General features: G+C 45.5%; 1 protein-coding gene across 2 annotated transcripts in view; it reads right to left on the bottom strand.

Moving 5' to 3' along the window:
* Positions 1-24,899, bottom strand: part of RAB3GAP1 (RAB3 GTPase activating protein catalytic subunit 1) — a 1,600,561-nt gene that overhangs the window by 1,127,001 nt on the left and 448,661 nt on the right. For both annotated transcript variants that reach the window (XM_069616562.1, XM_069616561.1), the window contains exon 8: positions 2,761-2,860. In XM_069616562.1, the coding sequence (XP_069472663.1) occupies positions 2,761-2,860 (100 nt within the window). The remainder of the gene's footprint in view (positions 1-2,760; positions 2,861-24,899) is intronic.

Below are 24,899 nucleotides of genomic sequence, written 5' to 3' on the forward strand. Positions count from 1 at the left end.
AAGTTCCAACAATGCACTCGGATTGGCAGCAGCGCTATCAAAGTAAATTCACTGTAATGATTACTGTACTGCTAGTCCATAGTCGCCATTCCTCCATACAAAATGGGACAGATGAACATGTGTAGCAGCAAAAAATAAGAAATCCTGCAGTGGGGGTTGTGCTACCAGCAGCCCATACATGACATCCCTCATGCATGCTCCGCGCATAAGCAAGTCCCTTTTAGTAGCAACTAGTTAGATGGAGGATATTATCAAGGATGGTTCCATAGGGAGTCAAGCAGACTATGGATTAGAGTAAAGCATTTGCTGTGGTGAGTGGTGTTCAGTTACTCCTACAAAGCACTCATTGCCTTCATATTCATGTGAGTTTTAAAAGCACCTTACAAAAATGTGAGGTTGAGTAAGCATTGCGTAGGAGTGCATAATGCAGAAAATCACAGATGTTCTTGAGGACTGCCTGTACGTATTGGGCCTCATAACTGGAGCAAGAGTCAATTGAGAAGTGCCTATGTAAGGCATGGCCATGCTGCCGCTTTACAAATATCCACTCGAGTAATTTGCATTTGATTACCCACAGATGCAGACTTGGCCCGCCATAAGCAAACATCTACACCTTTAGGAGGTGAACATTCTGTAATCTATAGGATTTTAGAAAGCAAGAGACAAACTATCTCAAAATGTAAGCTTTGTAGGTCTACATACCAGAGGAAACTCAAGGGAAGCAGTTACTTTCCTTTGTTCTTTCTGGATAAAATGTGTCTGCTTTGCTGGCATTCAAGTGATATAACGCCCCATCTGTGTCAGATGCAGGACTGGGACGAATACTAGGAGAAAAATGTCATTAAAATGAACACCAGGTAGGCCTCCGGATAGGATTTTGAAATGGGAGTTTTTTACTCCCTATTTTTTTTTTAAGTTGGGTGTAAAAATACTTTAACCCAACAGGGGTATTTGTTAACAGCAACAAAAATATATTTAAAATCTAAAATAGCTATCTTTTTATAATTCGTACTTCATTAAAAGGTTAATTTTACCATATAGTTTATTTGTTGGAATGACTCCATCACAACCATGGGATAAATAAAGTGGATGTGTTCTGAGGGTTACTTTGTGGTAAGGAAGGACAGCTTTACCCACAGAGATTGAAGCTCCCCAAGACTACAGGCTGAAGGAACCATGACCAAAAAGGCAGCTTTGCAGGTCACGGTCAGGTCACCGAAGACATTGGCTCAAAAGGCTTGCGCATTTGAGACAAGGCGACCACATTCAAATCACAGAACAAGTGTGGAAGACGAATTTGAGGGTGTAAACATGAGAGCCCAATGAAGTGTCTTTTAACCATAGGGTTAGAGAGAAAGGTTGGAGTGCTCGTGCAGTCAAAATGTCCAGAACTTAGCAAATGACGTTTCTGCCAGATATTGGTCTGTGGTCTGTGTCCCTCTCTCTCTGAGCTAGGGTGGGGCACAGCATGCGAGATGGAGGGAAGTACCCACCCTTCGATGGGATTAGCCAATCCACCGATGGTTCCAAGTTTGGATGGTAAACGTCATCCCCTCTACCCATTACGTTCCAGATGAAAAACTTGCTGTCTGAAAATCATCAATGTCAAGGAATGACTCACTATGGAAACACTGGAGAAGGAAATGAGGAAGCGCTTTGCAATTGCTATGGCAGCTGCACATTACGCAAGCAATCATGGGTCGCCACGGCCGTTTCTCTCTTGTGTACCCTCAGATCAAAACTGGCCACTGAGTCAGTTGGGGGAATTGCCGTAGGTGGCACTACCGTGGTAATCCACTGAACAGCTCGAGTGATTGGTCCAGCCTGAGGAACTACAAGGTAGGAATGAAGTCCGAGTTTCCAGTTGGACTCCTCTGAGGAACAGGGCGAGTGGCAAATCATTTTATCTTGGGGGGGGAAAAGTGAGCGACTATATGCTGGGAATTAAAGTCCAAGCCCCAGATGCCTCTGAGAAAGACTGAGTGGGGAATCCACTGTGGATCTTTATGCATTTTTTGGAAACAGGAAAAACACTAGCTACACATTTCCCATTTGTCCCACTCCACCAGAGAGAGGGGTAACAGGCAAGGGTGTAGAAGTTGGGAGGAGGGAAGGGTAATGGGGATTCAGGTATATGAGATAAATAAACAAATGCTGTGGCCAGCTTTTTTGCTGCTGGGATAAACTAAATGGTCTAATCCCATAGATCTGGAGAATCACTGCACATTGGAAACAGAAGGTCACACTCCCAGATTAACCAGAGAATGAAATGGAGTGGAGAATCATTGGCGGGTGGGAACTAAGCATACATTCTTAGAAAGAACACATTGTGGCTAGTTGCCAGACACAGTCAAACCCCAGAGCACCTGACAGAACTTGTGTAATTTTAAAAAGTGTAAAATGTGTATCTGGCCTAACAATTTTTTTTTTAAGAAAATGCCCAATGAAGGAAATTTCAGTTAATGGTTGAAACAAAACACCCATCATTTGCACATTTTCTAATTGTGAAGGACTGACACTATGTCCATCAGATGCCATCTTGAAAAATGCCCCTAACATGCAACAATCTAGGAATTTAGATCTTGAGATGGCAAAAATGATATCAAACTTGACACATTAATCCAGCTGGAGACATTTATGACATTTGATGCTGCTCTATTATCTTAGAAAAAAAATGATGCTTTAGGAAAGCAAAAAGGAAATAAGAAAAAGAAAACAATTGAAAAGGGGAAGCACAGCATGCTTAAAACCGATTCCTACCTGGTGGTTGTTGGGGCCAAAAATACCCTTGCCAGTCTTGAAGGACATAAGTAAACCGAATTGCTATGTTAACTGGAGGTAACGGAGTTAAAGGACAGCCCTACAAAAGAAAAAGTACTAAATGTAATTAATAAGCATAAGAAAGAGTTAGTTAACCAGCTACTCTAAAAATGATTGTGTAAGCGGTAGAACAAAAACTGGATAGAGGCAAAACTTGCATTCTTTCTCTTTACACTAAACAGTAAAGACTGTCCTAATGTAAAGTAGTTGCCGCCATATCATGAAAAATTACAATAAAGGTAAGGCAGGTCTTTCACATTAATGGGATTCCACTTAGGGTTGCCGTTTAGTGAAGAGCATACAGTATTCAGATGAACTTCCCTCGGTAGGCAGACATGAGAACATCCCCTCCCCCACCAAGTGCACTAGCAAATGTTATCAAATGGTGTTGCATATTCATTTTCAACAGCATTATATAAGAAGGAACAAGACACTTGCCTCCAAACAACTGCTTGGGGAGACCGGTATTGGTGCAGGTAGATAGAGGAGCAGAACTCTGACAGAGTAAGGGCATAGGGAACCTAGTGAGAACCCTGCCCCAGCATTAGGGCATCCTCCCGCCATCCTTCGGCTACAATGCATCCTAAAATGCCCCCCTGTCACAACCCCAGTTATGAAATGCATACACAGTGCTAAGAGTCAAGGATTTGGAAACAGGGTGCGGGAACCTTTAAATCCGAGATTTAGAAAAGGGATACCAACAATTGTGTAAAATAGGGTATAGGAACGCTTTTAAACCCACTACTGCAATGTTACGGGTATTATGTGGATTTGTTGGGGCACATCCAGTCCCTGGACTTAGAGCATGGGCAAACATTTGTTGGAACAGTATTTTCACAAGAGACTTTTTTTTAACACGCTTTATTTAACATTTTCAAACACTTCTGGGAACCTAATTTAACAACATTGAAGTGTCTTCCATCCTGCTCCCATTGTCATACAACATGAACATAAGAAATAACAGGACAAGAGGTTTCAATCTTGCCCTCCCCTATAAATCCATACAATACATAGTAGAGAAAATTAAAGACACACTGCACCGCCAAATGGCTCACCCTAAGCAAGACTTCTCTCTTTCTCCTTTGCCCTCTTGCCTGCAGTGTTGGCCAACCCTTGGGTATTCAGCCCCTCATCTCTCCAACCTCCCCTATCCCAGTTCATCCTCTATATTAAGGAGAAGTGTTTCAGGAGGTTCGCCCTGAAGTAGAAGTGTTCTGCATAAAGTCAATGTAGGGAATCCATACCCACAAATAATTCTGGAAGTTCACCAACATGACAGCTGAAACCTTCTCCATTGCCAAGAATTCCCAGATCCTTACCCACCAATATGCTATTGCTGGCACCTTAGGTTCTTTCCATTGGCTTGCAATCACCAGCCGTGCTGCTTGGAGTAAATGAGTAACCAAAGACGCATTCAACCCAGACATAGGATATCCACCCTCCCAGTCCACATTACCTAAAAGCACATAGACCGGGTTCTATGGAAGAGACCATCCAGTGATATCCTTGATATGTGACAAAACATCTTGATCACTGGGTAGTTCCACCACATATCTCCCATGTCTCCCTCCATGCCCCAATACCTCCAGCATAATGTTGAAAATCTCTGGCCCATTTTACTCAATCGTTGTGGTGTCAAGTACCACCTAAAGCAGATCATGAAGGCCTTTTGACAGAAACACACCTAGATGATTGTTGTGCCTTCGCCCATATGTGTGCCCAGTCCTCCTGTTCTATTGGTACTTTCAATTATTCCTTCCATTTATTCATATAAGAGAGGGAATCAGAAGGCAGGTGCCCCTGGAGAAGCTGAAGGATTTTAGAAATCCTCTTAGTCTGTTCGCCATAACGGAGTGTCAATTCTAAACCTTTCTGAAACCTATTACGCAGCTCTCGAATTTCCCTTTGTGATGCCCAGTGTCTTAATTGTATATAGTGAACCCGCTCACGTTCCTCCACCCGAACTTCAACTTGCCATCTTCAAATATTAATGGGAGTAAGTCTGAATATAGAGCTTGAGGGTCAAGACCCCTCCCATGCTTCCCATGCCATGAAATCTTTCTTACACAACCCTGGAGCAAGGTCAGCATTCTGCAAAACCGCAGAGCAAAGTCCCAAGCCTGCCGAAACCCTGCTTTGGTGCATTGCACTATCCCAGTTTGCTAGAGAAACCTTTGTCACGTGAAGGAGAGCCATTTGTGCTAGCCTATCCTTACTGCTGATGAATGGCAAACGCTTTAAAGGTAGCGTCGTCTACGAGTGCTCTATATCTCTCCAGCTCTTTGAACTCTCGTCATCCTTCCAGTCAAGTATCTGCGCAATCTATGCAGCAAGAAAGTATTTTTTGATGTCCGGCACTCCGAAACCTCCCAGCTTCCGGTTACGTAGCATAATGATTTTAATCCGTGGTCTTTTCCTTGCCCATATGTAGGACAATATCTCCCCCTGAAGTGTGCAATGGGTAAACAAAGGAATGTGCATGGTCATGGTCCAAAACACACAGAGCAAATTTGGCACTAGGGACATATTTACCGCTGTGATCCTGCCCACCCATGATATCTCTTGCTGGCCCCAATGCTTCAAGTCTTCCTTGCATGCTCCCATCAAGGCTGAGACATTAGCCCCATACAAATATTGAGTTGTAGACGGTAGCCAGATGCCCAGATAGTGAATGGGTTCTTTAGACCAAGAAAACTGGGACAGGCCTTGTAGCTCACGCAAGTCTTCCTCCGGGAGAAGACACCCAACCCTTGGGACTTTGCTCTACACCCGGAAGCCGCCTCAAGTTCATAAAGGACCCTCACCACAGCAGCATATGAGGAGATAACCTATCTCAAGATAAATGCAATATCGTCAGCATACAACGAGATTTTATGCTGTACCCAATCACAGTCTAACCCTTGTATGTTCTCTCCGGCGCTCACAGCGCTCGCCATTGGTTCCGCTGCTAGTGCAAAAATTAGCAGTGACAGAGCACCCTTGTCAAGTTCCTCTTTGAATAGCTAGTTCCTCTTTGAATAGCTATGACGGAGAGTTGTTCATTTAATTTTATTCTAGTACTCAGAATTTGATAACCCGCCAGCATAAACCGCAGAAACCTGCTGCCATATCCAGTCTGTTAGTACCCGTCGAACATAAGCCCAGTCAACAGAATCCAACTCGTCATGAGGAACCAAAGCCACGGTGCCAATCTGCTGACTTGTTCCATGAACCTAGTCTATCACATTCCCCAGTATATGAATATTAACGTTAGTGCCTCCCTTCTTGATAAAACCGGACTGATCTGTACTTATCAAATATGGGAGCGTGTGCATCAGACACCCGGCTAGGATCTTGGCGTACACCCTCGTGTCAACATTGAGTAGAGTTGTGGGCCTATACGAAGCGAGCATAAGACACTTTTTTGCATATGTTTTCCCAAAACACGCCCCCACCAAGTGGAAGACCTATCCTAGCAACTTTTACATTAATTCAGACACACTTTGCTTATTTTGGCAAATCCTGTACACGTTTAGTTATAAAAATCCTTTGTCAACTGTAAGGGTGCATAAGGAGGAAACTGATACACAGGTGGCATAGTGATTGCTATAGACTTTTACTCACCAAGATAATAAAGAGAAAACCTAACTTTCCCTATTTCTACAAGGGGTTTCCCTACCTCAACTAAAATGCTAAAGTGTCTGTCAGAATGTCCTTGTAAATTAAATAGTCCACTATCATGTGTCAAAATGTCTAATTCGGTCCCTTACGCTTATAACTAAACTAGATGGTTGCGTCAATGTCCTTGGTCCAAGAGAATGACTCTTCTACTGGACTGGGTAGCACCGTTCTGGTTGCAAGTTCTTAACCAGGGGGAATGACTCCCTTTTCCTGATCCCAATACATCCCAAAGCAAAGGACTGTCAATCCTGTAACACTATCAGAAATGTTCTCCATTTCCTCACCCCAGGCGGAATGACTCCCTTCCCCTGCATCACAATGTTCTTAGGTTTGATCCTTTTGGCAGATTCAACTACCAGGTCTCTTGCTTTCACTGTTTCTCACACAAAACCAGGGGCAATTACTCTTTTCCTCTGGTCTCTTGGTTAGATTGTCCTTTTTCCTGTAGATCTACCACTATCAAGAGAATGACTCCCTTCTTCTGGTATCTTGACTTCAAAGTCACTTCACACTCGGTGGTACCCAGGGGGAATGACTCCTTTCCCCTGGTGATCCTGGTTTCACACTGTTCATTCTTTCCCAACATTTTATGCACAAGTATGTGGGCCTAATCACGAGTTGGGCTTAGCCCTTAAATGTGGCGGTAATGGTATTACCACTGCATTTAAGGGCTGGCCCTATCACGAGTTGGGTGCTAAACGAGCTAAATCCCATTTAGTGCCCTGTTTTCGGCGGTATTACCGCCGGCTGTATTAGCCCGCAGTATTAGCGCTGAAAATGCCCCGTTGGTTCCAATGGGCAATGGGGATTTACTGTTAACGCCCAACCCGTGATACGGCAGTAACACCGCTGGCCCGGTGGTTGCTAAGGCTATTACGGTCGGGCTGTATTACAGCTGGATTACAGCCCAACTCGTGATGAGGCCCTGAGTCTTGACCCAGGTTTCCCCCATATAGCCCAATTCGCTTTCTGGCTTGCCAAGTACTGCTGCGAGAAAGAGGGTTGTTCTGGCTTGCATTCTTTGTTCGTGGGTCCCAGACCCATATTTCGCTATTCAGCTCATTGGACAGACCTGGTTCACAAGCCTGCCAAGTACTGTCATGAAGGAGATGATTTGCAAAGTCCTTTTGAATCTCTCTCTCTCTCAACTTGTGGGGTTATGTACTGTCCCCTCTTCAGGAGTTCCTCCCCTTTTACAATCACAATATTTCTCTTTCTCTGGGGGTCTTTTACTACCCATATGCTCGTGTTGGGTTTCTCTGACACTTCCCCCAATACTCCCTTTGTCCCCACCAGCTGGCCCGGTTTCTTCCCTACCTTTAGGGAATGTCTCGAGTGGGCTCCAGTCTGTCCTGTGACATGTTTTTGGCATTCACGCTGCCTTCGTGTACTTCTCCCTTCTGTCAGTGGTGCTGCCGCTGCTGGCTTCAAGCGTTCTCGCCCGCTCTGGACCAAGCAGTCCCTCTGCTTTCTCTGGCCGGGCTGGTCTTCAGCCACCAGATAGGTCCTTAGAGATGCCTGCTTCCAGCTGACAGTGTCCAGGTCTGCAGCCCTTACTTCGCCTAGCGTTGAAACCGCCGCTCGGTCCTCAGCTCATTCAGGGATGGCTTGACAAACTCCCTAGTCCATCTTCCGTTTTTATGTTGGTGTTGGTAGAAGCCCTTAGTGGAGAACTAGAATGTTTGCACTTACATTTGGTAGTGATCTTCATAGTTCTGCATGTCCTCCTCGTCCGAGTCTGTGTGATGCAAGTATTACTTGGGAAGTCTGGGCTCTTCTTCGTCTCAGTGCACCTTAGGTCACTGGCTCTACACAGGTACATGGGGTGGTTGGGTGTACCATAGGTGATCCGCACAAGATCCTCCCGCTGTACACCACCTCTAGGGGCACTATCGGGTAGCGGCCTTACCTCCCTGGCTTCATGGGAAGGAGTACCCCTTGTGAGAAGTGACCACGTCTAGGGATTTGTCACACAACCCAATTCCCTGGTCTGGCCTGTTGGTCGATCAACGTCCGCTGTGTGACATACTGAAATTGGCCCAACATACCTTTTAAGCCATATGTGCAAGTTAATGTTTGCACACATAGCATTACTAATAGACATCATGAAAAGACTCACTTGCCTCTTGCTCCCATTTAGATGGTCAGCGATATTTGGCACACCTCCTCCCAGTTTGTTAGGCATTTCCTACACACTATATGTGGAGCACAGAAAATCCATCTGTAACTGGTTTGGAGGGCTTCTCTGTATGTGCCATCCCTTCCCAAAGATCAACAGGGCAGAGAAGTCAAGGCTATACCAAAGAGGAGAGCAAAGTAGCGAAAAGGTCCAATGTAGCCTACAAACATAGAATAAGGCAATGGACACACTGTGTATATGTAAAGTATACTTTTTATGTAGGCACAATAAATGTGCAGTGTATTACAAAGTTACGTATTATTAGGTAGGGATAGACTTTATAGGGTAGTTTGTTTGTTTGTTTATTTATTTGTATAGCGCTCTTGACCCAGGGGTATATGTGCGCTTTGAACATCAGGTTACAGGTAACAGAAAGGGACAATAGTACAGTAGTAATAAGGCATAGGAGGGTTGACAGGAAGGCAGTTAGTGCATAGATAATAATAGGCAAGCAACATAGGAAACATTTGAGCATTAGGTATACATACATACATGGTTGGTCGGTTATTTGTTGAGTAACCAGGAGATGACCTTAGTTCTGAAGGGTTGGAAAGTGGGTGTGGATTTGATATCCAGTGGGATAGTGTTCCAAAGTTGTGATGCCAGAGCTGGGAAGCTGGATCCACCGGCTCTTTTGAGGGAGTATTTGGGCACTGTTAGTTGTAGTGTGTTAGACGATCTGGTGGTTCTAGTATTCTGTCTTAATGTAAATTTGTTAGAGAGATAGGGCGGGGCAAGATGGTTAAGAGCTTTGTATGTAAGGCATATAGTTTTCAGGTCTATTTTTTGTTGGATGGACAGCCATTTGCAAGCAATTCTGGTGGCGGAGATGTGTTCTCTTCTGGGAAGATTTAGGGCGGCACGGAGTGCATTGTTTTGTAGGACTTGCAATTTATTGATTACTGTTTTGTTGGCACCTACATAGAGGCTATTACAGTAGTCCAGTTTGGATTGAATGAGTGCTCTGGCTAGAATGAGGCAGTTGTTAGGGGAGATCAATGGTCTGCAGGCCCTAATTAATTTACCAGTGTAGGCAGTGGCTAAGGCAGTCATATTGATTTGTTTAGCTAGATTGGTATTCGTGTCTAGGTAGAAACCGAGGGTTTTTACGCTCTTGGCGATGGGTATGGTGTTACCGTCAATAGAAAAGCTAGTGTAGCCGGGACAGAGTTTTCGGATGGTGTTAGGTGAGCCGACAAGGAGCAGTTCGGTCTTATCATCATTCAGGCACAGGCCATGTGTGGCCATCCAAGCCTGAATGATGGAAAAGACTTCATTGATCCATTTGGCGTCCACGTTGTAATTACCTGATAAAGTGAGGAGTATCTGGGTGTCATCTGCGTAGTTCATGTAGGTGACACCCAGATTGTCCAGTTTATCGAATAGGGGCTTTGTGAATATATTATATAGGGTGGGTGAGACACAGGATCCTTGTGGGACACCGCAGGTGATGGGGATGGGGTCAGCCGCTGCAAGGGGAGAGAAGACCCGCATGGTCCTATTGTCCAGGAAAGATTGGATCCATGTGACCGCAGAGTGGGATAAGTGTGCTGCCAAAGACACATGGTTGCACAGGATTTTATGGTCGACCAGGTCAAAGGCAGCGGAAAGGTCGAGGAGAAGAAGGATGGCAGCCTTACCTTTGTCTTTGAGTTCGTCTATCTGGCACTTGAGATCAACAAGGGCCGTTTCTGTCCCGTGCTGTGATCGAAAGCCAGATTGGCGAGTTCCTAGTAAATGATTTGCCTCGAGGTAGTCCTGGATTTGTAAATAGGCCACTCTATCCAAAATTTTTAGTAAGAATGGGACGGTGGTAATGGGTCTATAATTCGTGGGAATGTCAGGGTCGAGAGTAGTTTTTTTTAGTAGAGGTAGGACCCAGGATTGTTTCAGATTGCTGGGGACCAGGTTATTGGCGAAAGACAGGTTTATTAGTTTAGTGATGAATGGGGAGAGATCCCTAGCTGCATCTTTTATGATCTGTGCGGGGCAGCTGTCCCCCTTGCAGTTCGACGGTTTCAAGGATGCTATAATTTTCTGAACCTCCGATATGGATACCTTTTTGAAGGTGAAGCCTGAGCTAGTGGCAGTAAGCGGAGGAGGAATGGGAGTGGAGGTGGGATCAAGAGTGAGTTGTTGTCGTTTGTTGTTAATTTTGGTTTGGAGCCCTGAGATTTTGTTAGCTAGGGCATTCTGGATCCCTGTGCACCACGGTTTATCCTTAGTGCAAGAGTCAGTGGGAGTAATGGGGTTTTCTAATTCCTTTAGTATGTTAAAAAGCTCCTTTGTACTGGAGCTTGCCTGGGAGATCCTAGTGTTGAGAGATTCTTTCTTGGCACGTGTAATCTCCTTTTTGTAGAGAGTGGAAATGTTGGTGAGATTAGTTCTGTTATTTACAGAAGGCACTGATTTCCATAGTGCTTCGAGTTTATTTTTTTGTTGACGGAGAGTTTTGAGCTCCGGGGTGTACCAGGTGTTCAGGTGCGCTTTAGGTTTCCCTTTACGCAGTTACAGGGAGGCAATGATGTCGATGGCTTTGGCCATGGAATCGTTGTAGACGTTGACCAATTGGTTCAAGTCCGTAGTAGCAGGTAGTGTGTTTAAAGTAGGGATCACCAAAGGTATTAAGGCTTCCGCTGTGATGTTGCTCTTTTTCCTGGTTGGGCAGGCAGGTGCAATAATGGGCCTTTTATGCACTAAATTGCTGGTATGAATGTCAAATGGGAGGAGATAATGGTCAGTCCAGATAAGTTGTGTGGGATCTTTCACAGTGATGTTGCAGTTAAGGGCAGTTATCCAGTCAAGGATTCTGCCCTTCGAGTGGGTGGGTTTGGAGCAGAGTTGTTGGAGGCCATGCTCCTCTAATGCCAAGGCCAAGGTGCTGATGGTTTGGAGCTTTCGGCAACTAGTGAGGTGATGTCTTCCTCAAATGAGCCAGGTGGGCCCGGGGGTCGGTAAATTAAATGCAGCGTGATAGTACTTTTAGGGGAAGTTTGTAATTTGACTGTGAGATGCTCACAGGATTTAAGTGGAGGAGAGGAGGCTAGTCTGATGTCAAGCGTGGACTTAAAAATAATGGCTACACCGCCTCCTCGAGCGTTCGGTCTATCTGCTCTAAGGATGGTGTAGTTATCAGGTATGGCTAGAGTAAGAGATGGTCCTGCAGCATCGTGCAGCCAGGTTTTGGTTACAGCAAGGAAGTCCAGGTTGTTTGTTAGAATAATGTCTGCGACTTCTATGGAATGGGCGACTAATGATCTGACATTTAGGAGAGCTCCTTTAGGAATGGGAGGGCTAGTGTTGATAGGTGTTACAGTGTGAGGGTTGGTCTTATTAGGTGATTTGGCTGGGCTTTTGCTAAGTCTGTGGTTGGTCTTATTAGGTGATTTAGCTGGGCCTTTGCTAGATCTGTGGTGGGTTCTGGCGCCAAGTCTAATGTTCCGATCGGAAGGGATGAAGGTAGTGGTTCGAGAGATAGTTGGGTTAGCCATTGTGGAGGTGCTGTAGTCGAGAGTGGGGCATGATGCTCTCGTGTTGATGGGGTTCCGCTTGTAGACAGCTGAGTGCGTATTAGCTGGGACATCCGTAGAGTGTGCATGGCTATGGGTAGGATGGGCGGATTTAGGTTCCGGGAGGAAGGCTGGTGTGGTGGGCAGGAATGGTGTGGGGCAGGTGATCGGGTGATGTCTTGGGCAGGCAGGTCTGACTAGACCATTGTTATAGGCTAAGTAACTATTGCTAGTGCATGGTATGTTGCATTGCATGACACAGAAGGGGAACCTGATCGCAGTCAGGCAAAGTAGCATGCTGGGGCTAGGGTGATGTACAGAGGAGTGGCGGGTAGGGGGCATTGGTGATATAGGTGGGGCACAACACAATGTAAATGAGGTCTGGGGCGACCATAGGGCACAACACAATGCAAGTGAGGTCTGTGGTGACCATAGGGCACAACACAATGCAAGTGAGGTCTGTGGTGACCATAGGGCACAACTCAATGCAAATGAGGTCTGGGGCGACCATAGGGCACAACACAATGCAAATGAGGTCTGGGGCGACCATAGGGCACAACACAATGCAAATGAGGTCTGGGGTGACCATAGGGCACAACACAATGCAAATGAGGTCTGGGGCGACCATAGGGCACAACACAATGCAAATGAGGTCTGGGGCGACCATAGGGCACAACACAATGCAAGTGAGGTCTGGGGCGACCATAGGGCACAACACAATGCAAATGAGGTCTGGGGTGACCATAGGGCACAACACAATGCAAATGAGGTCTGGGGCGACCATAGGGCACAACACAATGCAAATGAGGTCTGGGGTGACCATAGGGCACAACACAATGCAAATGAGGTCTGGGGTGACCATAGGGCACAACACAGTGCAAATGAGGTCTGGGGCGACCATAGGGCACAACACAATGCAAATGAGGTCAGGAGGCGCACAACACAATGCAAATGAGGTCTGGGGCGGCCATAGGGCACAACACAATGCAAATGAGGTCAGGAGGCGCACAACACAATGCAAATGAGGTCTGGGGCGACCATAGGGCACAACACAATGCAAATGAGGTCTGGGGTGACCATAGGGCACAACACAATGCAAATGAGGTCTGGGGTGACCATAGGGCACAACACAATGCAAATGAGGTCTGGGGCGGCCATAGGGCACAACACAATGCAAATGAGGTCAGGAGGCGCACAACACAATGCAAATGAGGTCTGGGGCGACCATAGGGCACAACACAATGCAAATGAGGTCAGGAGGCGCACAACACAATGCAAATGAGGTCTGGGGCGACCATAGGGCACAACACAATGCAAATGAGGTCAGGAGGCGCACAACACAATGCAAATGAGGTCTGGGGCGACCATAGGGCACAACACAATGCAAATGCAAGTGTAATTGCAGGTAGGTTGTGGGCTCGGCGGAGCGTTGATATAGCAGGCACAGTGTTACCTTGGCCGGTGAATGCGGTGGTCCAGGGGGTCTGGCAGACGGCAGAGTCGGCAGTTAACAGGCAGAGAGCAGGCTCCAGCCTTGTTCCCGTGGGCCTTGGAAGGAGGGGGCCGGCTTCGCCTGCCGGCGCCCAATGGCAGGGGTTGTGTACGCTGTAGCCAATCAGGCAGGGCAAGGCTACTGATGTGTGCCTGGTAAGGCACAGAGTGAAGCAGGCCTGAATACGGTGGCCATCTTGGAAAGGGGTACCTCGTGTGCCTCGGTGCAGGATACGGGGCAAAATGAGCTTTGGCAGGTGCGGGGCAGGTGCAGGTTGCCTGGTGACTCTAGAAAAGTAAATGTTCAGTAGGAGTCCAAAATCCAATGTTGTAGATGAGGTGATTGTTTGTGATTCAAAGTTTTATTGAAAATAATAGTACAGAACAGTACACAACTCTGCATGCTAAAGTATTTCACCAAATACATAAATCTATAGCAACATCAATGTACATACTTCATCATTTAATATCATAAACACACTGATGATCAAGTTAAACAAACTAGATCCGTTTTTTTTTTTTAAAGAACTCCAGCAAAGACCAATGTTATACAAAGGGAAAAGCCAAGAAACAGCATTGCGGTTATTGTGATACTGTGTGGTCAAAGGTTTAAAAACGTTTGCACATGCTTCTGTCCTGGAAAGCTGTTACCCAATGCTTGAATCTTGTTTTATCCTTTATTGTGCGTTTGGTTTAAACATAGAAACATTATACAAATTGATAATGACATTAACAATACAAGGCATAATTGTTGTGAGACAATACAGACACGCCATTTCCACAATTAAATATATTTAAAATCATCTATCTCATTTTTGATGATCATTAAAATCTTGGTTAATTTTCATATTGTAATCTTATAAAAAAAAACTCTAGTAAAATGATCGCAATAGATGTGGTCTTAACACAAACTGGTATTCAACTTTCCTAGAGGACAAAGATTGCAAGTCTAACCATAACATTTCATCTAAAGGTATTTCTAAAGTCTCTCACGTAGCTGCCAAAACATTCCTCTCGAAGACTGGATAATTCTGGACATTTAAGAAGAACGTGGGTTGCCATTTCTTCAGACATATGGCATGCCGACATAACCCATTTTCTACATTAGAACTCTTCCACAAAAGACAATTTGTTCGAATAGGCAACATATTTATTCAAAATCTTATCATGGCATTGCCAAATTTCCTAGATGGATAGCGTTCTAAATAGGGTGCACAGTTATCAAATGCTTTTTCTTTTTGACCAGATCATTCCATGTATTACACCAGTCGAGCCTCCACAGATGGGTTTCATAAGCCCATGGATTCTCCAAAACCCGTTGGGGATCACAACCCAGAGATTAGAGTTCTTGCATGAAATGTATTACATGGCAATTTGTTGCCTCTGGGGGACTGTTCCTACATTTTTGAAAAAGCAATCCTCTCTGCGAATCCAGGAATTTCATAAACAGCAAGATGCGCTTACACAAGATTCTTATATTAAGCAACAATAAACCTAATTCCGATCGTGTTGCTGCCATTGGTATCAACATAGGTACTTATAAAACACCATTTCAAAAAATTCCCTCCATCAATGTAAAATCGTAATTAAATAATAAACAGGGGATTTCCAAACCATATGTGAATGCTGCCACCTTGGCTTCATAGAACTTTATTGCACCCAATGCTTTTCCATGGGCCAAAGTTGGGGTTCCCCACCTGACCTAGGGGGATAATGCAAGGAGCCTCAGCCAAATGAGTGGAATGGATAGAGATATATCATCATAATAGGTTTGATTTGGAGATTCAGAGGGAAGAAAAGTAGGCACCAAAACAAAAAGTAGGATGAGCTTATTCAGACATGTCTGATATTCCCCAAAGTCTGACCACCCCAAAGAAATGCACACGCGAAGGGTCTTCCCCGATGAATAGGTTGTTCTTTCTGAGCCAATGGTTCTCTCAACCCGGGCTACCACAAGCCAAGTTCTTGGGAGTTTGGAAGATGGCCTGCATTATGAATAGGCCATGCAAGGGAAGTAAAAAGGCACAATCAAGTTCTCTAAAAGGGCATATGCTAAAAGGAGTTGAGGTCCACAGTCCAATCACTAGTCTAGATTCAAAACGTGGGTATCTGCCCAGGCAGGTAGTCTGCAATCACACAGTCACAGGGTTTTTAAACGTGCCCTGGTATATTTCATTCATGGGAATGTCTCCTTCAATGTGGCTCAGAGACCATTTTTCTGGCTGTGGTTTTTGACATGACCTCATCTTAGTCTGGGCCTTCAGTGTAGTCCTGTATTGTAGGTCAAGGTGACTGCTACTGGGGCAAGCCCTGCGTGGGAGCCGTCTTGTCCTCTGGGTTTCTTTACAGCTTTTGCTGGTTGGTATTCTCTCTCGCCTACCAGGTATTTACTCGTACTCTGGGGTAGGAACCCAGTCAGTGCCAGTCTCAGGTTCTCATCAGGCCCACCAGTATTGTTTTTGCATTTAATTTTGTGTCCCTCTCCCCCTCTTTTGTCCCCCCTGGCGCCCTTTCTTCCCCCAACACTTTTCTCTCCCATCTTTCTCCACCCCCTACCTCCCAAAACCCCTGTTTGCCCTTCTCTCTCATCCTGGCAGAGCCTCTTAGCTTAAATAACACAGGTTCTGCTTTTCTGGTTCTCCTCCTTGTCTATCAATATTTGTTCTAGTTGGCTTGGCCAACACACATTATGCATTCCTGGATCTCGTTCTCCCCTCACTAATGAAGCACACACTCAGAAACATGGTCCTGTCATCCACTAAGTCGGGACACTTGAACCACTTTATATGTATGCCTTGCTAGAATCACTGGTATACTGGGGGATATGATTAGGGTTTGTTAACCCACTGGATTTGTGTAGTGTGACTGGCCCTGGTGTAATGGCTCCACCTCTTTCCCAATTCTGTGGCCAATGATCATGTTTCCCATATCTTAGATATGAGGATTAGGCCATGCCCTTACGCACACAGTCATAATTTACAAATAACCTGTCTAACATGCAGGAACCAGGCAGTATTAACTTGGCGGTCCGTGGACCCAGAGCTCTGGAAGTGCTCACTACATACGATTTTGTCTGCTGTACTTTTTCTGTTTGGCTCTGTACCTGGAGCATGTCCATATGGATTGCGCTTATTTGTTACACCTGCTCAGTGTATGGGTCAGTGACCATGCGCCAATCAAGTTTCAATGGAGACTCACCCACTTGTGCTTTATACGTAGAACACTAATTATGTGGTTGTTTCCTCCCCCTCCCTCATAGGAATATAGTGCTGGGCTCTGGGACTAAGACAACATCCTTGTTCTCCTCTTTCATCAAGCATATCTCCCCCCGACAAACTGGGGGTCTTTTTATCACTCCAGGCACTAACTGTACACCTGACCTACCCAAGAAAGCGCTCAGTGAGCTCTAGGAGATGCTCGTTATACCACATCTAGGGGTTGTATCGCACAGTGGATGGCTCCCCTCCAGCTGGCCTCCAGATTTCCCTAACCTTCCGCTATGGGCAACAAACCGTGACCTTGTCACAGTAGCCAAAGTGGTACACACAGTGGCTCAGCAGTTCCAAGCAGGTAGGATAGTGTTTCGGGCCATCCAAGATTGCACATAATACCTACAACAAGTCATTACAGAAGCGTGCTTCAAATGCTGGGCTATCTTTGCAGTGTCTAGCAATTGCTTTTCAAATGTAACAGAGTCCTGAAAGTAAGCAACTCCGGCTGGCCCTGCGGGATCATGTACAAAGAAGTCTAGAAATGATCAGAGCTGAGCAGTACGTTGCCTTTCCGAATGCTCAGTCAGACCAGATGCTTCAGCAGAACTTTTTTCATGTAAGCTTTTCTTCTAGCTGTTTCGGAACAAGTACCAGTGATTGACAAATGCTATGTTGCAGAAACCCCTATTCTCATAATATCCATGGGAGCTGGCACGTCCAACTTCCACTCAGGTACACTGCACCATTTGAACATTTGAATCAGAGATGGTAGCAGCATTCAAAACTTCCCATGCATATAGATTCAGCAATGAATCCCAAAAAAATGTTCACAGACCTGGTTATGGTTACTCTTGGCTCACAAGTTGGAGTTTCAGAAACACCATTTACTTGCAGGCTTTTCCATGCATACAGGGTAAACACAACCTCTTTGTGAAGTCTTACTGGACTTCTAAAACTAGGAAGCAACAGGGAAGACTCCTTTGTTCACTGCAATGCCAAATGGCTCCAGATATCTGCAGCCTTTTCAAACTACACAAGAGCTGACAAAAGCCAGTGAATTACAGAAACAGCTGAAAGAGCCGAGCAGGACGACTTCAGAGCCTTGGTTTTCAGAGCCGCCATGCCTCGAGCTGCTCAATTTAGGCTTTGTGGAACAGCTAAAGCCTTCTTCCCACTCACACTGCCTCTCCCTGATTTTCTAGAAGCCATATGCCTTCTCTGTCCTTAAAGCCTGGTATAAGACAACATTTTCTTCTCTTTTGCCACCATCCCAGAGTCAGATTTTGTTTCTGATTTTTATTAGCATATCTCAACTGTTATGCTCTTATGCAATCTAAACGTTAAGCAAACATTCAAACAAGGAATTGGAATAAAAGTAGAGCGAAGAAGTACAAATATTCTCCTTGCAGGACACTTTCAGACCAAGCTTTCCATCAGGAGACAAACTGTGGGTTGATTGACATTGCTTCCACGGTAAGGTTCATTTTAATGTTAATCCATAGCTCCCAAGCTTCAGTCACTTTTATTATCCAAACACCATTGAATGGAGCTGTCTGACAAGGTTAACCTTGTTGCTAATTTAAGTTGCCTTCAGGAGGTTGTCCCTTTTGTAATTACTCCCCCAAGAGGGATACTCATCTCCCTGAAGTGCAAATCTGCCTTGATTCCTAAAAGGAACCTCTTCCTTAGAGGCTGTTCCCATCGGCAGAAGTTAAATAGATGGTATATATGTTATTCTTCTTCTGCCGACAGCCACACAATCCATTTCTCCTCTTGGTTTTTTTGAAGATTGGCTCTTTAAGCTCAATAGGGGACTTGCTGTTTAGAATTGCTGTTAGGAGCAGATCACATTATATTTGCAAGAGTCAAAGACCGGGGCACTCACATTTTCAAGAGCAGAATGTATGAGCTTTGGTGACTTATTTGATAATGCATATTATTGGCATTTGAACAATGGTAAAGGAAAGATAATATGTCTGCAGAACAATTTCTGAATTATCGCAGGATATAAAACTAGTTAATACAAGGGAAGAAGTTCATGGGATTAAATATTAGAGCAATCTGGGAGCTCAGTTTGAAGACCTGCTGTGGATGAAAATCTGTTTCTTTGGGCAGAAGGTTTCAGGAATGCAAGATTTAAACTAATTCAATTTAATATCATATAAGGGTATAGTCAACACGAGCAAAATTGCACATATTTAATCCAGCCTTACCACGTGTATGTTCCAGATGCCAACGGGACCGTGCCGGATAATGGCATATGGTATGGGAATGTAAGGTGATTAAAGTAAACTAGCATAACTAATTAGTTGACTCAAGGGACCGCTGTATGTAATCCACATACTTGCGCAGTGTTCAACATTGAGGGGATATAGGAGCTAGTTGGCTCCTGCTTGTGGCCTAGGAGAGCCTGATTAGCTTGACACCAACAGCTACCAGGAGCTACTTTTGGCTACCCAGGCCAACTGATGCCAAACAAACAAACCTATGTGGATTTATCTCTGAGCTTTTGTGACAATCTATAAATATGTTATGTTACTTGAACTAGTAAAGCGCACAGTCGCCCAAAGGCATAATGGCGCTGAGAGGGAGCGCTAAACCAAACAGGGGAAGGCTAGGCAAGAAGGTGCTAGAACAAAAAGGTCTTTAAGGCTCTTCTGAAACCAAAATGGTTGGAAGCATTTCTTAGTGCCAACGGGAGGGTGTTTCAGAGTCTAGCCGCAGCGATCGAGAAGGCTCTACTGCTGACCTTTTCACGATTGTACCCCAGGACCATAAGAAGATTAGTAGTAGCGGAGCGCAGGGCCCGAGTAGGGAGATAGCCAGTGAATTTTGATTGCAAAAACTCAGCTCCTTGGCCATGGACCGCACGTTGCACAATTCACAGATTTAAAGAGGACCCACTGGCCCACCAGGAGCCAATGGAGTCGGCGGAGAGCTGGAGAGATGTGGGCACCATAAAGGGTGCCGGTGGCTAATCTAGCCGCCAGATTTTGCATACGCTGAAGCTGCTGTATTAGGCCAATTGGCTGTGTCAGATACAGAGAATTGCAATAATCAAGACGTGTAAGTACCAATGCCGCCACTACCGGGGGACGGAAGGCTTCTGATATCAAGGGTAAAGCCCTCTTAAGAAGCCTAATCTGATGGTGTGCGGCTTGGCACACAACTGTCACTTGGTTGGACATATAGAGGGTCCCCCGAGAGAACAAAACCCAGGTTTCTCACTTTGCTAACGGGGCTCGGAAGAGGACCTAGAGAGTCGGGCCAGAAAGCTGAGGTCCAGAGTGAAGAGTCGGGAGGACAGCCCACCACTAGAACCTCAGTTTTGTCACCATTGAGTTTAAGGTCCATCCAGTCCCCTATAGCTCTCAGCCAGCTGTGAAGGCACGACGATGCCTCTGCCTGATCTTGATCTAAACGGATCAGGATCTGGGTATCATCGGCATAGGAATAATAATTGAGGCCATAAGAGCGGATGAGAAAGACCAGGGCCCAGATGTAGATATTAGACTAAATTGAGGAAAGAGAAGATCCATGTGGGACACCACAAGTGAGGGGACAGGAGGAAGAAAGAAAGGGGGGCATAGCCAGGGTTTGAGAGCAATCTGAAAGAAAAGAAGTAAACCAGGCAAGGACTTGGCCAGATATCCCGATCTGGGTCAGACGTGAGGGCAGAATAGGATGATCAACCGTGTCAAACGCGGCTGATAAGTCTAACAGAATCAGAGCACCTACTCTGCCTGCATTAACAAGTCTGGACATATCGTGTTGGACGGACACCAGCACACTTTCCGTGCCTCTCCCAGGCCTAAAACCAGCCTGCGCAGAATTAAAGATTTTAGAAGATTCCAAAAAAGAAGACAAGAGAGGAGTGATGAGAGATTCCAAAAGTTTGGACAAAAAAGGAAGTAAAGAGATTGGACCAAAATTGGCAGGAACCGCAGGATCAAGTGTGGGCCTAGCCGATTTCAGCTCTGTGGGGACCAGACCTTACTGGCAAGAGTCATTAATAGCCGAGGTGATATCAGCTAGTAGGTCGGGGTGATCTGCTTCATGATGGTAGCAGGAATAGCATCCTGAGAAGAGGATAATTTGATTTTCAAAATGGCCGCTAGGACCTCTACCTCACTAAAAAGAGGAAAGATGGACCAACTGACTGAAGGATCAATCGGGGGGACAGGTAATGGTGTAATGGTATCTGGCGTCATTATTGCAGGAGATTTTGCAATATTTGAGCGAATCCCTTCAATTTAAGTGATGAAAAAAGAGGCAAGATCATCACACAACTTTTCAGAGGGCTTGACCGTGGAAGTAAGAGCTTCCGAGGAGGCTAATGAATGTACAATCGAAAAAAAGAGCTTTGGGCTGGCATAGGGCGTTTTCGATTTTCTGAGAGAGAAAAGAGGATTTAGCCAGCTTGACCTCAGCCAGGTAAGTAGAGAGTCCAAATTTGTAGGATTCTCTAAGCACAGGATTATGATGGCTGCGTCATTTGCGCTCCAGTTGTCTGAGTTTCAGACGGGCAGATTTGAGCTGGTCCGTAAACCAAGGTTGTGAAGGGCTTTTGTGTTTTTGAAAAAACGTACCTGTGGCGCAATCTTTGAGTGGCAAACCATTCTGATCTGTTATTTAACCAAGGAAGAAGGGGATTGGTTCCTCCAACAATTGCCACACATATGCGACACAGTTGAAAAGCCTTAGTTTTTAAATCTAAGGTCGCCAACAGAAGAGGTTGTACCAGCACAGATCCCCACAAAAAACTCTGTAAGGTTGTGAAGGTAGTCTGCGACTTTGTTTCAGTTTAAGTGGGGCGCAAAGATCTGCCGCAACCACAAAAGATTGGGAGAGAGATTTAAGAGATAGAGGCCTCCGAGAGGCACACTCAGTGGCTATTTGGGTGCTAAGAGCCTTGGTATCTACTGAGCGCCAAGAGCACAATAGTGTTTTAAAAGGAAGAAGTTTAGAAGGAGGGGTCGCTAATGTGAATGTGCAGGATACCAAGTGGTGGTCAGACCATAGCACTGGTTCGATCAGACCAGGACATAGTAAAGAGTTCTTAGCTAATACTAAATCAAGCGTATTCCCATGAGAATAAACATTAGGATACATCTACACAACATTTAAAGCATAAGGGGTCATAAATGATGGACAAAGTGATAGGTTTGCATCTTACTCCCATGCACTTGCGCGTTCTCAATGTCACTGGGCCTAGTAAATCATTGTTTTGTTCTGCCCTGTTCCCCTCACTTGCCTTTCGTGCTCTGAAACACTTGTGTACGAGCGCGATAGAAATAAAATATCAATTCAATTATGTGGAAGTCAGGAACACTATGCACTAGCACCTGGTTCCTCAATGGTAGCTCTTAGTCAATGGCTCATGCAAAATACTGTGACTTATCGTGGGATTCGGTCACTTCTACCCAGGAGGGAGCCTTTCCCTGTGAGGCTTAGGGAGATGAGCCTGCTAAGCAATACCCTCCCTAGGGGTAGAGGCAAGCGGAACCTCAATAGGAGAGGCCCCCTTCCATCTGGGGACAAGGACTCCCATTCTTATGAGGATCTCCCTAAGCAACATATCACTAACACTTCTTCAATAACATCTTGTGAAGAAAGAAATGAAGAACAAATCAGAATCTGTTATTGCCATTCGAGTACACTATCAGTACCTGTGAAGAAGAATGTATATGGTACTGTGACAAAGAAAACCACTGGAAGAACACAGAGTCAAACAGAAAAGAGAGACTTGGCCAATATGCGAGGGAAGTCCCACGGCAGCGTAATAAAACGTTTAGGCGGAGACCTTGAGAAGGAGAGAACCCAGGAGTGTCTAATCAGCTGGCCGGGGGGGTGGGTGTGCTGAGGAAAACCTGGACATGCAGTGTCCGATGCTGGAGAGAAGCTTGGGTATAGCTCCCAACGCACAGCGTGGAAAAAGAGGAGACGCGAGAGAGAGGGGAGAATACAAGGCGTCCTGAGCTTCAACAGGAGACAAGCGTTTGCGTGACTGTAGGCAGGCTGCGGTGGACCTGGAGGTCCTGTAATTACACTGATACCACTCCCACTGAGGTGCCACACGGTGAGCCAATTGAGGAAGGAACAGACTGTTTGTGACACTGCCGCAGAAATGAGAAGCCAACCTGACAAGTGAAGGTCCCTGTCTGTTACAAGCCCATGTGACATTATTCGTGAACAATCGCAGTAACCGGGAAAGTGGGAGACCGAGAATCATTACTAAAACGCTCATACTCGTCCCAGTCGAGATAAAGTATCAAGAATACATGACTAGAGTGAGAATAAATACTAGAGCCCTCAATCTTGTCCAAGTCAAGATAATGAGTGGACATTAAATGAAAGGAGGATCTTAAGTTTGAAGAGAAAGGAACAAACTTGTCCCATAAAAATAGAGTAACGAGAACAGAACAAGAGGACAGAGTAAGTAGGAAAGAACGAATTATCAACTGAAAGAGACAGTTAAAACCTTGAAGATCCCAGTATCAGAACTGTATGATTTGATCAAAATAGTTACCAAGAACTACCTATGGATACTTAATTTAACTGAACTCACTGGAAAGGCACCCCCAAAGGAGAAGGGAGTCATTCTCCTGTACTTGTGGTCTTCTAATAGTGGTAGGATTAGGATAGATTAGTTTGGACAGTGGACTGATCTGGATTTGGACTATGACGACTGACGAGCACCCTAGTTAGCTTTGTTAAGAAGAAAAAAACAATAGTATACTTAATTTATTTCATTTTATTGGGGATTCGTAAGAAGCTTCTACATTCTACATCAAGAACTTGTGTTTCAAAGCGCCCACAGGGCAAAGGGAAGGGAACAAGGGAAAGCAAGACAATGGAATATGAGATCCGTGATGAGCAAATTACAATGGCGGCCCTACTAGGCCTTGTGAACATTCAGAGTATGCAAGTCCAGAAAGAGAGAGAAGGGGCAGGGTAGGGGGAGAGTGTTAGAGATTCCACAGGGGCCAGGGGGTGAGTGCAAGAGAGCCAGCTGCAACAGCAACAGTTAAGTGCCTGGGAGTAGCCACTTGGCGGAAAAGGGGGTCACCAGCCAATACAATAAGTGCAGGCCTGTAAAACAAGTGCAGGGAAAGGCAGATGCAGCGGGCGATTGGACAGAAGGCCAGGACCCAGAAGGACACATAAGGGCCCAGGCCACCAATCATAGCGAATGGGGGGTTTAGCAAGGAAGAAGAGAGGGAAGGAGGAGGAGAAGAGGAAGGTCTTCAGGTGCTTGTGGAACTTGAGGAGATCTGGCTCAGGCAGAAAGAAAGGGGAGGCTGTTCCAGAAGGGAGTCAGCGGAGGAAAGAACTGCCACCCACTTTCTGCTTAGAGAAGTGCTTGACAAGCAGAGAGTTGGCGGCAGAGGATCGTATGGATCTGGAAGGAGAGTATTTGGTGAGAGCAAGTTGCAGATAGCGTGGCCCCTGGCCCCAGGCAGCCTTATGAATGATGCAGAGGGATTAAAATTTGATCCTCCAGCAACTGGGAGCGAGTGGAGAGATTTTAGGGCTGGAGAGATCCGGTCACTGGGCTTGAGGCCAAGGATGAGTTTTGCAGCCCTATTCTGGATTAGCTCGAGGGGGTGGAGAGAATATTGAGGAAGAGGCTGTTACAATAGTCTGGCCTGGAGAGTAGCAGAGCTCTGGAGACATTAAGCTTCTGGGGAAAATTGAGGAAAGGGAGGATGCCTTCGAAGAGGAACAGTTGGAAATGTGGAATGAAAGAGAAAGAGGAGTCAAAGAGAACTTCCCGATAGGAAGAACCGCAGTCTTGCTGGCATTGAGAGAGAGATCATTTGAGGTGCACCAAGACTGGATGGTGGACAGGCAATCAGGAATGACAAAGGAAGTTGGAAGATATGCAGATGGTAGTCTGAAGAAGATTTGGGTGTCATCTGCATAACACGAAGTGCTGGGAGAAAGTGGAGCTAAGGTGAGCAAGATGGGGGGATAGATGTTAAAGAGACAAGGCAAAAGCATAGAGTCCTGGGGAAGGCCCAGGAC

Source organism: Ambystoma mexicanum, chromosome 9 (assembly GCF_040938575.1).
Source record: "Ambystoma mexicanum isolate Mex_15411 chromosome 9, UKY_AmexF1_1, whole genome shotgun sequence".
Lineage (NCBI taxonomy): Eukaryota > Metazoa > Chordata > Amphibia > Caudata > Ambystomatidae > Ambystoma > Ambystoma mexicanum.